A 14,461-nucleotide genomic window follows, 5' to 3' on the forward strand; every position below is an offset into this window, starting at 1 on the left:
CAAGATTTTGTAGTTGAATCTCTAGGGTTCTCTAGGTTTACAATAATATCATCTGCAAAGAAGGATAGTTTTGTTTACTCATTGCCTATGTTAATTCCTTCAATTTCTTTTTCATCTCCTATTGCTATATCTAGCATTTCTAGCATAATAATAAGTGGTGATAATGAGCATCCTTGTTTCACCTCTGATCTTATTGGGAAAGCTTCTAACTTATGACCATTACATATAACGCATGCTAATGATTTTAGACAGGTAATGTTTATCATTTTAGGAAACACTCCTTTTATTCCTATGCTCCCTATTTTTTTAATAGGAAAGGGTACTGTATTTTGTCAAAACCTTTTTCCACATCTATTGAGATAATCATATTATTTCTGTTGGTTTTCTTATTGACATAGTCAAATAAGTTGATATTTTTACTTATATTGAATCAGCCTTGCATTCCAGGTATAAATCATACCTGGCAACAGTATATGATCCTTGTGATATATTGCTGTAATCACCTTGCTAGTATTTTGTTCAAAATGTTTGAAGTGATGTTCATTAGGGAAAATGATCTATAATTTTCTTTTTCTGTTTTAGTTCTTCATATATAAGGTATCAGCGGCACATTTGTGTCATAAAAGGAGTTTGGGAAGACACTCAGCTGCCTCTTATAGCTTTGAAATCAATACAATCCTTTTGAATATGTCTCTAAAAGCTTGTATCACTTGTTTATTCCTCAGAGTATAAATAAAGGGGTTCATCACGGGTGCCACTGAAGTGGCAAGCAGTAGTACAACCTTATTCAAAGCCACCCCTTCCTTTGCAGAAGGTTTGATATAGATGAAAATGCAGGTTCCATATGTCATGGAGATTACAATCATGTGGGAGGAACAAGTGGAAAAAGCCTTTTTCCTTTGCTGGGCAGAAGGGAATCTCAGAATAGTCCTGACTATATAAGCATAAGATAGAACCACTAACAGCAAGGTAATCATGAGTGTCAACACAGCCAAGGCTAAAATCATTTTTTCTAATACCTGTGTATCTGAACATGTGATGTCCAGCAATGGTGCTGTATCACAAGCAAAATGGTCAATAATATTGGAGTCACAGAATTCTAGCTCAAGACAAATACCAAGTGGTGGAAGGATGATCATTAGCCCAGACAGCCAACAAGACAGGAGGAGCTGGTTACACACTCTGTTGTTTATGATGGTCGTATAGTGCAGAGGTTTGCATATGGCTACATAACGGTCATAAGACATGGCAGCCAAGAGAAAAAATTCTGAGGCCCCAAGGAGGACACCAAAAAATAATTGAGTGAAACATGCATTATAGGTCATAGTGTAGTCTCCAGTTGACAGGTTGTACAGGTATCTAGGAATAGAGACAGTTGTGAATGACAATTCTAAGATGGCATAGTTTCTAAGGAAAAAATACATGGGGGTTTTAAGGTGGGGATCCACCAAAGTGAGGGTGATGATAGTCAAATTCCCAGTTACACTCAGCATGTAGGTCAGAAACAGAAAGATAAAAATCAGAACCTTCAGGTGTGGGTCATCTGTCAGTCCCCTGAGAATGAATAATGTTATCCCTGTATGATTTCTCATTTGTGACCTCTGTCTTCCAATAGATCTGTAAGACAAAGGGAGGGGGGAGAGAGAGAGAGAGAGAGAGAGAGAGAGAGAGAGAGAGACAGAGAGAGAGAGAGACAGAGATAGACAGAGACAGAGATAGACAGAGACAGACAAAGACAGAGAGACAGAGAGAGGCAGAGAGAGACAGAGGCAGAAATTGGAGCTGAGAAAAGCCATCATAAAAAAAATCTCAGCAGTGCAATTTAGATATGAATACTTCGAAGTGACTCTTGAGCCCTTTTTTCCTTTCACTGGCTAAAAAAGAATATTATCCAATCACTGTGTTACCTCAGTGACTTTGATTTATGTATCAGCTACTGAACATAGCATTTCCATAAAGAATTTTTCCCCTCCTCATCTTTTCCCCAGTTCTTGCCTCTACCACATTCCTTCCCAATCAAATTTACTATGTATTATCTAAAATGGTAATGTTGATTCCTTTTGTTTTCCCACACACTCATTTCTAGATACAATTCTTTCACTGAATCCCTGTCACATAGAAAAAATAGTTAAACAAGACCAACTCAGTGACCACCTATGACACTGTATGTCAAATACACATCTGTTCACACCCCACAAAGTTTTCAGCCATTCCCAATGGTCAGACCCTCACTTCATATCCTCTTTGTTCTTACAAGAAAAGTAACAAAATGTCTTGGAATACATGTGTTGCTTCTTTCTGTTTTGACTTCCTTTGGATATATGCTCAATATGCTTGGATATATTGTCAATATGAGCATATGGTGAAATTACTGGCTAAAAGACTGAATATTTTCTTCACTTTTGTTAGAAAATTTCAAATTCCTTTATGGATCTTTTTGACCAATATTTACTTCTAGTAATCAAACGTTAGTGTGCTTATTGTCCCAAATTCCTTCCAAATTGTGTAGTTTCATTTATCTTTGTCCTTTACCAAAATATGAGCAGTGTGAGGTAAAACCTCAGAGTTTAATAAATTGTTTTAATTTGAATTTCTTTTATTTAATGTTTCATAACATTTTTATGTTTATTGGTGACTTTCAATTTTTACCTTGTGAACTGTTGGTTAAAAAGGGGAAATGGTCCTTGGTTTTATATATTTACATAGCATTCACTCTTTGAACTTAATAACTGGTTCCGTGGGAAATTCTGTACATTCATATACCTCCACTAAAAGCCCATGTCTTTGCTCTTCAGCTTCACACCATTTGGGGGTACTTTTCTCTACCATAAAACCAGCCTTCTATACAAGTACACCACATATCCTTTACTTTGCTCCAGGTCTTTGTGAAATTTCCTTGAGTACATTTTACCTTCTGTTAAGGAAAAAGAGCTCAGAACAGGGCATCACAGAGATCTTATTTTTCTAGGATTTATCTCCTATAACCAAGATAATGCTGAGGTTGTTGTTGGGGAGGGGAGATTTTGGGAGGAGAACTCAGGGCTGGGATTTAGAACAACAATAAATGTTGAGGTTGGAGTCTTAGTGGAAAGCATCAGGGCTAACAGCCCCAGAAACCATTCTCTCCACATCCCAAAATCCTTTAGGGAGCTGAAGTCCATTAGGAATCTCTAACTGTAGCCACCTGCACCTGACTGAGTCTACCATGCACTATCCTGCATCCATGCTCATTGCTGCCCTGTCTAATACCCAGGAGAACTGACCTCCTACTTCTATTCTACTCTGACTACATGTTCTCTCAAAAACTACTTCAGCAGACACTGCCCCACAGTTCCAGACTAACAAGCATATTTAGAGGAAATCCATCCTCTAGATCCATAATGGAAAGCAAAACCATTATGGTGTCTGATTCAAATTTTTTTATTGGAAAGTGTTGTGGCAGAGCAGAGGACAGTCTTACCACAGGTGGTAGTATGAAAGGAATGAAATGTCTTCCTATAGAAGGTTAGACCATGAACAGCTTTGGGAATTAGGTCAATGTGCAGTGGTGGAAGGAAAAAGACTTAGGAGAGGGGGAAAATGTTAATTGGACCCAGGAAGGAGGGGGACAGTTGTACAGCATGTTGCTGAAGGAGCACAAAGTGATAGGGGGCAGTAGTTTTGCAGGGATGAAGCACAATTTTCTAGAGAAGTGGCACTCATATCCAAGAAGGCAGCCCATCTGTTTGTCCTCCTCCCAGATGAGGACATCCAAGGGTACAGACCCATTTGCCTAAAGTCCATTCATTCTAAGTAAGTCTCTGCTAGAAGTCATCTCTCCAGTTCCAGTCAGATTCACAAGCCCTCCACAACCACCCAGGTAGTTTGCTAGCCAACTTTGCTCCAACATCTATTAGGTGTGAACAAAATTACTCTCCCCTGACAGTTGTGAACCCATTTCATCTACACTGACACCTGCAAATTCTAAGCCCTAACACTCGTCTTATATATTTTTTTGCCTCATGTCTACTTGCCACATTATTTTGATTGTGAAACAATTTTTCTGTATGCTTCTTTCTTACTTTGGAGGCAGATGGCAGCTCTTTACATAGAGGACTGAGCGTAGAGGCAGGAAGTACTGAGAAGAACCTCAGACAATTCCTAGCTGTGTGACCCTTAATCTGTTTGCTTGACAAAAGCATTCACTAGGAGGGGGAAATTGCCAATCATTCTAGTTTCTTTCACAAGAAAACCCCATTGACAGTAAGGTCCATTGGGTCCTGAAGAGTTGGACATAATTGAATAAAACTCTGTTGGCTTAGTTCATCAGCTGCTCTTTTCTGTTATCCTGGAAGTCCTCAGGACTTTATCTATGAGTTTCACAGAACAGATGGGAAGATTTAGCTTAAAAAAACTTCCAATTACTGAAGGTTGTCATTAGAGTTTTATGGAAGCTTCTCTCAACTCTCCTGTCTCCTCGTGCTTTTCCTTGGTTTCTAATTCTTTTTAACCATTTCCTCCTACCTAACACCCTGGCACTGGACCCCCTATTTAATTCCTTCTTTCTGTAGTGAAGTGACAGAAAACGGAATAAAGGAAGATGTTTCCCATCTTCATTCTATTTTCCTCTTTGCTCCCCTAAATTAGGCTCCCTTAAGGTAACCCAATTAATTGTGCAAATAGATTTTGCTTGCTTGCTGTAAAATATTCCCTACAAAGACTCCTAAGGGGGATTTCTCCTAGGTCCTGAGAAATGAAGATTCTGTATCACACAATGACCAGTTCACACAGTGTAGAATCAAGTGTTGCAGAGAGCAAAAAAAATTCTGGAACAGTGATCTTGGATCCTTGGATCCATTATTATTGGAGGGGCATTTTCTCTTTTGCTTGAGTTTTATAGGAAAGATTCCACATTCAGTGACAGCTAGAGTCAGAATTATGGTCTACTAGAAACTTGTCTCTGATTTTGTCTTCCTGACAAATTCTCTCCTCTGATCCCCTAGAGCTCACTGTGCCACCTTAAAACATTTGTTCTTCTCTGGGAAGTATTATACTTCTTTCTTCCTCTAAAAGTACACTCTTCCTCTCAGTAATTTATACTGTTAGGATGGAAAAATTGTACCTTAATGTGTCAAGTCTCTTTGGGTTGCTTTCCTTTTCAGTAAGGAAACTTTCATTCAAAGGAAATAACTATAAAAGAGGACGCTGAAGAAATGCGCAGCACAAGGTAAAAGAGAAAGCTCCCTGCAACCCTGATATCACACAGGTAACGCATCTATTTATGCAGCTCTAAGGTTGATCCAGCTTCCATCAAAGGGCAGAAGTCACTGCCTACGTAATTCCAAAGAATATTTCAGGTGCAGATGATAAATTTTCATTCTAAAATCCATAATGCTTTTTGGATATTTAAAGTAGAGTTTTTTGTCTGTGCTGAATGCAGAGGTCTCTTTTTTCTCCATGGAGTTGACGGATGGCCTGTGTGATGATATAATAAAGGGGATCCTGAAAGCATGCCCTGATACTTGTGGTTTGTGTCACTCTATCTGATAATTTTGTCATCTACCCTGTTCTAAGGCAGAATTGGCTTATCTCTCTCATTACTGTTGGCATTGCAATTGACCAGACATAGTTAGGCATAACCTTTCACTGATGACTTCGTCCTTTTCTTGATGTTGCCTCTGATCAGTCTATCTGTAAAATCATTATAAGGCCAGAGGACAAAAAATTTCCCTCAATTTGGTTTAGGATATGGTCATAGTTGTTTTCTTTTCTTTTCTTTGTTTCTTTCTCTCTCTCTTTCTCTCTCTCTCTCTTTCTTTCTTTCTTTCTCTCTTTCCTTCTTTATTTCCTTGTTTCCTTGTCTGTCTCTCTGTTTGTGACTTGCCCAAGGTCACATAGTCAGTAAGTATCTGAGGCTGGATTTCAACTCAGGTCCTTTTGACTCCAGGGCCAATGCTCTATCCATTGCACTACACCATTGCCTTTTGATAATCACTAATTAATGATATTCAGTAGCTAAACAAACATTTCCCATCTTCACTTTAGTTATTTTTTTTTCCATTCTGCTTTGCAATAGACATCCTTAGGAGACTGTAATTAGTTTTTGGGATAGGATTTCTCAGGCGCTGTAATATATTATCCAATATATGGAAACAGAGCTTCACCCTAGTAGCTAAGATGGTTTGGGTCATCTTGGGTTAAGTGTCCATGTCACATAAAGCAGATCCAATGTTAAAGGCACCCTCACAAGCAAGGTGCTCTGATACAGCTTCACTAGAATCATGATTAGATGAAAGATGAAATATCCCCCCATCACTAGTGTTTCAAAGGAAGATCACATAGACACCACCTGTGCCAAAGCTATAACCTCCAAGAGGCTTATCTTTGGACCTGCCTAGTTTTTCTTCCTATAAGCCCCATCTCAAGGAGTCTAGTGACCTCACACAGCCAGTTGTGGACCTTATCCTATTTTCACCATCCCTGGGGTATAAATGCCCTGTTTTCAAAGTTACCTTCCCCTTCTTTCTCTCTTCCCTCTTTCCCTCTGAGCTCAGTTTCAAGCTACTTGGCTGCAAATGATCTTTTAGGTAATTCATTCTTTTGTGAAACTAACTGATCATTTTATGTTTTAATCCTCTCAGGGATACTTATTTATTCAGTAAGGAAGCTTTTTCATTCAAAGGAAATATCTCCAATTGTGAAATTTTAGGACGTATGCGGCATGCCAGTGTAGCTTTTGGTAGGAGGTTTTCATTCACTCCTCAAATTGCAAAGACCATTAGGTAATCCATGCAGATATGAAACTGGCCCTATGAAAATACTCTCTCCAAAGAGTACATGTGATATAGAATAAAAGTAGAATCTCAGAAATGACTATTCATTTTCTGTCTGCAACATATTGTAATTGAAAGATTTTCTTTCTTTCTTTCTTTCTCTCTCTCTCTCTCTCTCTCTCTCTCTCTCTCTCTCTCTCTCTCTCTCTCCCTCCCCTCTGTCCCTTCTTCCTTCCTTCCTTCCAACAAATCTGCTTTCTGTGTTCTTGTATATGGAATCAGCCACATCTATTCTATGCCCACAGATCAAAGAAAAAAGGAAAAGCATTATTGACAAGCCATTATCTTACATACTTTCTTGCCCGTACTTCAGGTCTCAGCAAGCAGTTTTTGCCCAAAAGTTCCTGGAATGCCTCAACCTGAGTAGCGATTAATTACTGGAAATGCATATATATATATACTGCTGGCCACACAACTCCACAAACCCATGATCTTACCCTAACAGGCAGGATGTAGTTCTCCTATCTTCCCATCTTCTAGAATTCACAAATCTTCTCTCTCTCTTTACCAGCTCTATAATGATCCTGCATTAGAGGTCCTACCCTGCTTTAAATGCAGGAAGTATTTTGATGTGGTGCATGTTGCTGAAAGAAAGATGGAAACATTAGAAAGAGAATGGATTGTCAGGTCCTGCCTTCCTTTGGCTCTCCTATTCTGACCTTTCTGGAGCCTATTTTCCCTCCAAACTGTACACTAACAGCAGAGGATATTTCTTTAATGTATTCAATGTTCTGCAAGTGCATGGGGACCAACTGAGTTCACATACAAAAGTACCCTTGAAGAACCCAAGTTTAACATCACTAATGAATCTTCATTGTAGTCAATTTTGGCAAAAGACATAAAGTAGGCAGCTGTGTGACCAGTTCCCATTGGGAATGGAAGAAGTAGCAATACCATTAGACACAAGCTTGGTACACAGCAGTAAGTCAGATGATGGAGGAAAAGGGATATCTCATTCTCCTTCCCACATTGTCTAAGAGAGTGGCCTCCAAATTTATTTGATCCAGCATCTCCATCATTTAGAAAACTGAGTATGCTCTCTCTCTCCTTAAGTATAAATATGTCTATATACATATAGACTTGTATGTTATTCAACTTACTATTTTATTAATGTATTAGGAATTCAATTAGTAAACTAGCATTTATTAAATGCTTAGTATATCAGACACTAGGCTGAAGGCTGGGTTACAAAGTGGGATAAAATTATTTTTCCTGTCCTAGGATACATTTTAAGGGAGGAGACAATATTCAAATGACTGCACATATAAGCTATACATAAAGTAGATGGAAGGTAATCTCAGTAGGAAGGCTCTTGGGTAGGGAAGTTGAGATAGGAGCAAAAGAGGCTTCTTCCTGAAGGTGGGATTTGAGCAGCATCTGGGAAGCTAAGAGATGGAGTTGAAGGGGGAACTGTGGGGGAATCCCAGGGCAATGTCACCGAGTTGAGAAATGGGGGATCCAGGGTGAGGAATAGCATAGAGCTTACCTTAAGAAGAAACACAACATTCTGCTGTTTGACTGAGAACCACACCTACCCCTTGACCTGGGCTTATGATGTCTTTGAGGATGGAGTGGCTGCAGATGCCTACAACCAGTATATCTCTTGTCTGAGAGCAAAACTGAAAGATGCTGACTCTCCTGCTCCAGCTTTAGCTCAGAGATGCAGTTAAAGGAACAAATGACAGTATGAACCATGAATTCATAGTTCACTGCTTCAACAGTAAATTGGAGTGTATCTCATGAAGCATTCATTGAGCTTCTTTGGCTGCTTCCAGGGGCTATATTTTCTGGCTCACTGATGAAGGACTAGGTCCCTATGAGTTCAGCAAACCATCCTCTCATTGGACCTTAGATCTGGTGATCATAGCAAGAGGTGTCTGGATCAAGGTGATTGTCCACTGGATGAGGGGGTGTGGCCCTTCTCAAGGACCTTAAAAAATGGCCTCACCTCCTAGCTTTCTGTCCTTAGTTAGTTCTGGCTGAACTTTGTGATGATAAGAAGTACCTACTCCAGTGCTAATTGGACAGGACTCAAGAAGATGAAACCAATGTTCGGCTGACTGATGGGGGGTGGTGGGGTGGAGGGTGGGGGAAGGGAAGAAAAAGGGATAAAAGGATAGATTAAGATGGAAGTGTTTGGATACTACAGATCCAAATTAAAGTTGAAATCCCAATTCAGTACTCCTACAAAGTGATTATGTTTTTATATTTTAAGACTTAGTGTCTCAGGAGTGTATACTAGTAGTTAGGACTCATTGTTTTATGTTTATGTTTCTATTGGTTTTGGTCTGTGAGTGCTTGTGACTCTTGTGTATAGAGGAAATAAATTGCTGTCCTATAATATACATATATACAAAATACTATGCACAGTCATATACAGGGAGGGTGTTCCTAAAATCTGGACAGATAGGCAAAAATGCATATTTTCGAGAAATGAAATGAATGAAATTTCCAACAACATTTTATTTAATTGAAATATTAACAAATAATGTCTTCGATATGATTTCCATCATTTATAATGCAAAGGTAGATGAACTTTGCAAGATTCATCTGAATTCGATGTAATAACTCCACATTGCCATCAATTTTCCCACATTCACTCTATATGCATTTAATCAAGCATGTTGCATCTGTGATTTTCATTGAGTACCTCTTCTCCTTTAGTATACCCCAGAAAAAGAAGTCAAGAGGGCTGTCTGTTAATATTCCAAATATTGTCAAGTATGCATTTTTGCCTATGTGTCCACACTTAAGGGATACCCTGTACTATACTGACTACCTTTTTATTTCACATTTTTGGGAGGTGAGATTATACTTAAGAGCTAAACTTAAACTTTAAGTTATTTTCCCCAGGGATCTTGTATGAGGATGAAAAAATAAGAGAATATGACTCCATTTTTTGTTCCCAGACTGCACCTAAGTCTGAAACTGGCCATCTATCCCTGTGTCCAGCACAAAAAGACACTCCTAAGTGAAGAAGTGTAAGATGTGTTCCCCACTCTTAACTCTCTCTGGAGACCCAATAGTTATTCTTGTTTTTATAATTCTCCTTTGCCTTGTCCTGTTCAGAGCTCAGACCAATGTGTAGTATAGCACTCCTGTGCTTTAAAGAAGATACACCTATATACGAATACTCTTATCCCACAAATTGGAAAGGGTTTCCTTGAGGCACAGTTATATGTTATTGTACTGTGTTTGTAGGCAGCCTTGGAATAAATAAGTCCAGACCAAGAGATGGCAACAGTCAGGGCCCTGAAAGATTTCCTGTGGAAGGTCGTGGAAGAGGCAGACTAACATTCCTCTCTTGGTCCAAAAGACTAATTCATGGCTATACAGAGGTGGATTTCCTGATGCATCCTACTCTTTGGAGAAAGGGGATCACTCACTTAGTTTCTGAGAAATGTCTTATTTGACAATCAAAGCCAAAAACTTATACAGATGGGGCAGGTCTGCAAGGAAGGAGAATGCTTGTGCAGCCACCCCAAAGGGTGTTTGCCTTATGGGAGGAATCCAGAATTACAGTTACAGGATGAGTTTGGGTGGAATTGCATAAGGACACTGGGCTCCTTTCTTTATCATAAAATCAGGCTTTGATACAATCAAACTACACAACCTTTACATTGCTCTAGGTCCTTGTGTCTTCTCCTTGAGGAGGCTCTATCTTCTCTTAATGTGACAGAGCTCTCAACAGAGCATCCCAGACATACTATCTGTCCAGGGTTTATCAATTATAACCAAGACAACACTGATATTGTTTGAGTGGGGAGTTGAGGGAAGGAGAAATTGAGGCTGGGATTTAGAGCAACAATAAATGTTGAGTTTGAAGTCTTAGTGGAAAGCATCAGTGCCCACCAGCCCCAACAACCATTCTCTCCACATCCCAATATCCTTTAGAAACATGTAGATAAAGAAGCTGAAGTCCATTAGGAATCTCTGTCTGAAGCCACCCCCACCTGACTGAGTCTACCAGTCTACTGAGTCCTGCATCCAAGCTCGTTGCTGCCATGTCTATTACCTAGAAGAGCTGATCTCTTAGTTCCACTCTACTCTTTCTGACATGTTCTCTCAAAAATACTTCACCAAGAAATGGCCTTACAGTCCCAGACTAACAAGGACAGTTAGAGGAAATCAATCCTCTAGGTCTGTAATGGGAAGCAGAACCATTATGGTTCCTGATGCAAATTCCTTATTGGAAAGTGTGGTGGTGGAGCAGAGGACAGTCTTACCACAGGTTCTGGTTTAAAAGGAGGGGAAAGTCTTCCTACAGAAGGTTAAATCATTAACTTCTTTGGGAATTAGGCCATTGCAGAAGAGGAGGGAGGGAAAAAGCCTTAGGACTGGTGCACAATGTTAATAGGACTCAGAAGGCAGGGGAGGTGCAGTTGTGCAACATGTTGCTGGAGGAGGCCTAGGTGATATGGTGGGGGAAGTAATTGTGCAGGGAGAAAGCACTAGAGAGGAGGCACCCCAATTTGGGAGTAAGCAAATCTGTTTCCCCCATACTCATCCCAGATGAAGACATCCAAGCACACATGCCCATTTTCCCTAACTCCATTCATCACTCCACTCTCAATTAGATTCACAAGACCTCAACAAACACTCAAGTGTTTTCCTTGACACTTTTGCTCCAACTTTTTTTGGGAGCAAAGAAAATTACTCCCTCCAGACAATTGTAAGGGTATTTCATGTCCACCTCCAGCTTCAGAATCTTAGCTCTAATGCTCTTTTTTGCCTTGTGTCTAGGTGTCATGTTATTTTAGTTGTGAACCAACTTTTCTTCATGATTTTCTCTTACCTAGAAGCAGTTCAGTACATAGAGGGCTGGGCCTGGAATCAGAAAGAATTGAGTTCAAATCCAACCTCAGACTTTGCCTAGTTGTGTGACCCTGGACGAGTCACGTAAGCTCTGTTTCCTTGACAAAAGGAACAACTAGGGAATGAAATGACAAATCATTCCAGTTTCTTTTAGAAGAAAACCCCAATGACAGTATGGTCCATTAGGTCCTGAAGAATTGGACATGACTGAACACCAACTCTATTACCTTAGCTCATCAGCTGCTCTCTTCTGTGCTTCCTGGATGTTTTCTTGACTTTTTATCTATGAGGCCTTTCAAAAACCACAAGGGACAATTTAGTTTGAAAAAAAATTCCAATTACAAAATGTTTGCTAACTAATTCTTTTCCCCCTTTGTCTCTACCTAGGACCTGCAGTACCTCCCAACACTGGACTCCCTATTTAATTACTTCTTTCTGCAGTGAAGTAGCAGAAGAACTAAGGAATCCTAAGTAAATAATAAATAGCTGATAATAGCCCCTTCCAAAAAATAGCTCAAATTTTAAAAGACAATATATTATTATTAGTTGGAAGTGGCATTGGAGTTTTTTGAAATAGAGGTAATGCATATACATATATACATACATACCTACATACATATACATATATGTGTATATATATATATATGTATATATATACATATATGTATAACTCTACTATGAAGACTGATATCTACTTTGTTTCTGCAGAAGATTCACCTGAGTGGTGAATATTGGCTAATTGACATTTCTCCCCTGCTGTCCCTTTTCATATCTTTTAATCTAACAGTATGTTAAATATTTTCTATGTATAAGAATGGGGGCCATGTAGAGAGTCAGGAATAGCCATAGAGAAAATACAAATATTTGTATGTTTAGTTTTGTAGGGCAGAGAGACTGAGGTGGGTTTATTTCTGCAAAGACTTTGGAAACTGGAGAGTGAAACCTAGAATTCTCTCTATCCCTATTTATAGGTGGCAGCTTATGTGTCATGACAAGGTTCCTAATAGGGTTTCTCCTATATTTTGGCTCCTTGTTGTGATCATTGTATATTTTAGCTTCATTCCACATAGGAACAGGTCATTTGCTTCATCATAGTGGAGCATTGCAGTGAGAAGTAACCATATTTCCAGCATCACTGTTTTCGAGCGATACTTTGCATCTATGTAGATGCCCTCTCTGTCTGCTCAGTCTGTGCCTGTGCTTTCTCATTAATCCAGAGTTAATTCTATTCAGTTGCCATGCAAATGTTTTCCATCTGTGTTCAATTTTCCTCCATGCTTCCCTGGATTAGGCTTCCTTAGGAGAACCCAATTAGTTTTGGAATGGATTTGCCTGGTTGCTGTAAAATGTTCCCCATGAAGATTTCTATGGGGGATTTCTTCTGGCTCTTGAGAAATGAGGATTCTGAATCTCAGAAAGGCCAGTTCACACAGTGTAAAATGCAGTGTTACAGATACTGCTTGTAACAACGATCTACAATTCTTGGATCTGTGATTATTGGAGAAGCAATTTCTCCTTTGCTTAGGTTTTGTAGGAAATATTCCACACAGAGTGATTTCTGGAGCCAAAATTGTGGCCAAGTAGAAACTTGTCTCTGCCTTTGTCTTCCTGACAAACTCACTCCTCTGACCCCTAGGGCTCACTGTGCCACCTTTAACAATTCTTTCTTCTCTGGAAAGCATTACCTTTCCTTCTTCCTCTGTTTGCCCTTCCTCTCAATAATATATACTCTCAGGCTTAAAAACTGGCAGTTCATGGGTCAACTCTCTTAAGGTGGCTTTCCTTTTCGGTAAGGACACTTTCATTCAAAGGAAGTAACTGTGATGAAGGAAGTTCAAGAAATGTGCAGCACATGGTAAAAGAGAAAGCTCCCTGTACCATTCAGCTCGCAGAGGTGGCTTACCTATCTATGATGTTCTAAGCCTGACCCCACTCACATCAAAGGGCAGAAGTCAACATCTACATAATTCTGAAGACTATGTCACATACAGATGCTGGGTTTCATTCTAAAAAATCCGGAGCTCTTGTTAGATTTTCAAAATAGGCTTTTGGTTTGTCCTCAGCACAGAATTCTCTTTTTTCCTCCATGGATTTGGGGAGGGGGGTGGGGTTCGTGTGATGATACAATTAAGGGGATTCTGGAAGCATGCCCTGATTTTTGTGTTTTGGGTCACTTTATCTGGTAATTTTTTTTTCTAACCTGTTCTCAGGCAGAATGGACTTACCTATGCAATTACTATTGACATTGCAACTGGCCACAGAGACAGTTAGACATCATTTTCATTGATTATTTTGTCTTTTTCTTGATGTTTCCTCTATTTAGTCTACCTGTAAATGTGATTCTAAGGCCAGAGGAAAGAAAATTCCCTCTGTTTGGGGTAGGAACTGGTCACAATTGTTTTCTTTTCTTTCTTTTTTTGCAGGTTATCAGGGAAAAGTGACTTGTCCAAGGTCACACAGCTAGTAAATGTCTCAGGCTGGATTTCAACTCAGGTACTTTTGAATCTAAGGCCAGTGCTCTATCCACTGTGCCCCACAATTGTTTTTTCAACAATCAATAATTAATGGTTATTTTCCATCTGCACTTCAATTATGTTTTTTTTACATTCTGCTTTGGAATAGACTTCCTCAGGAGACCCCAATTAGTTACAGGGATAATATTTGCTTGGTAGTTGTAATATAGTATCCACCAAGAACCCTGAGAGATTTTCCCCCTGAGTTTGAAGAAATGGAACTTCACTTTGGCAGCTAAAATGTTTGGGTCACATTGGGCTAAGTGCCCATGTCACGTAAAGCAGAATCCAATGTTAAAGGCAAGGGGCTCTGACCTAAGT

At 39.4% G+C, this 14,461-nt stretch overlaps 1 protein-coding gene across 1 annotated transcript; it reads right to left on the bottom strand.

The window, feature by feature from the left end:
- Positions 1-653: 653 nt before the first annotated feature.
- On the bottom strand, positions 654-1,598 carry LOC118850789 (olfactory receptor 6C2-like). Its single transcript, XM_036760436.1, has one exon. The coding sequence runs from the start codon at positions 1,590-1,592 to the stop codon at positions 654-656; it is 939 nt and encodes a 312-aa protein (XP_036616331.1). The 5' UTR covers positions 1,593-1,598.
- Positions 1,599-14,461: the final 12,863 nt, after the last annotated feature.

Source organism: Trichosurus vulpecula, chromosome 5, assembly GCF_011100635.1.
Source record: "Trichosurus vulpecula isolate mTriVul1 chromosome 5, mTriVul1.pri, whole genome shotgun sequence".
Taxonomy (NCBI): domain Eukaryota; kingdom Metazoa; phylum Chordata; class Mammalia; order Diprotodontia; family Phalangeridae; genus Trichosurus; species Trichosurus vulpecula.

Excerpts from the sequence above, each read along its gene's own strand:
- LOC118850789 (XM_036760436.1), bottom strand. The coding sequence starts at position 1,592 with ATGAGAAATCATACAGGGATAACATTATTCATTCTCAGGGGACTGACA.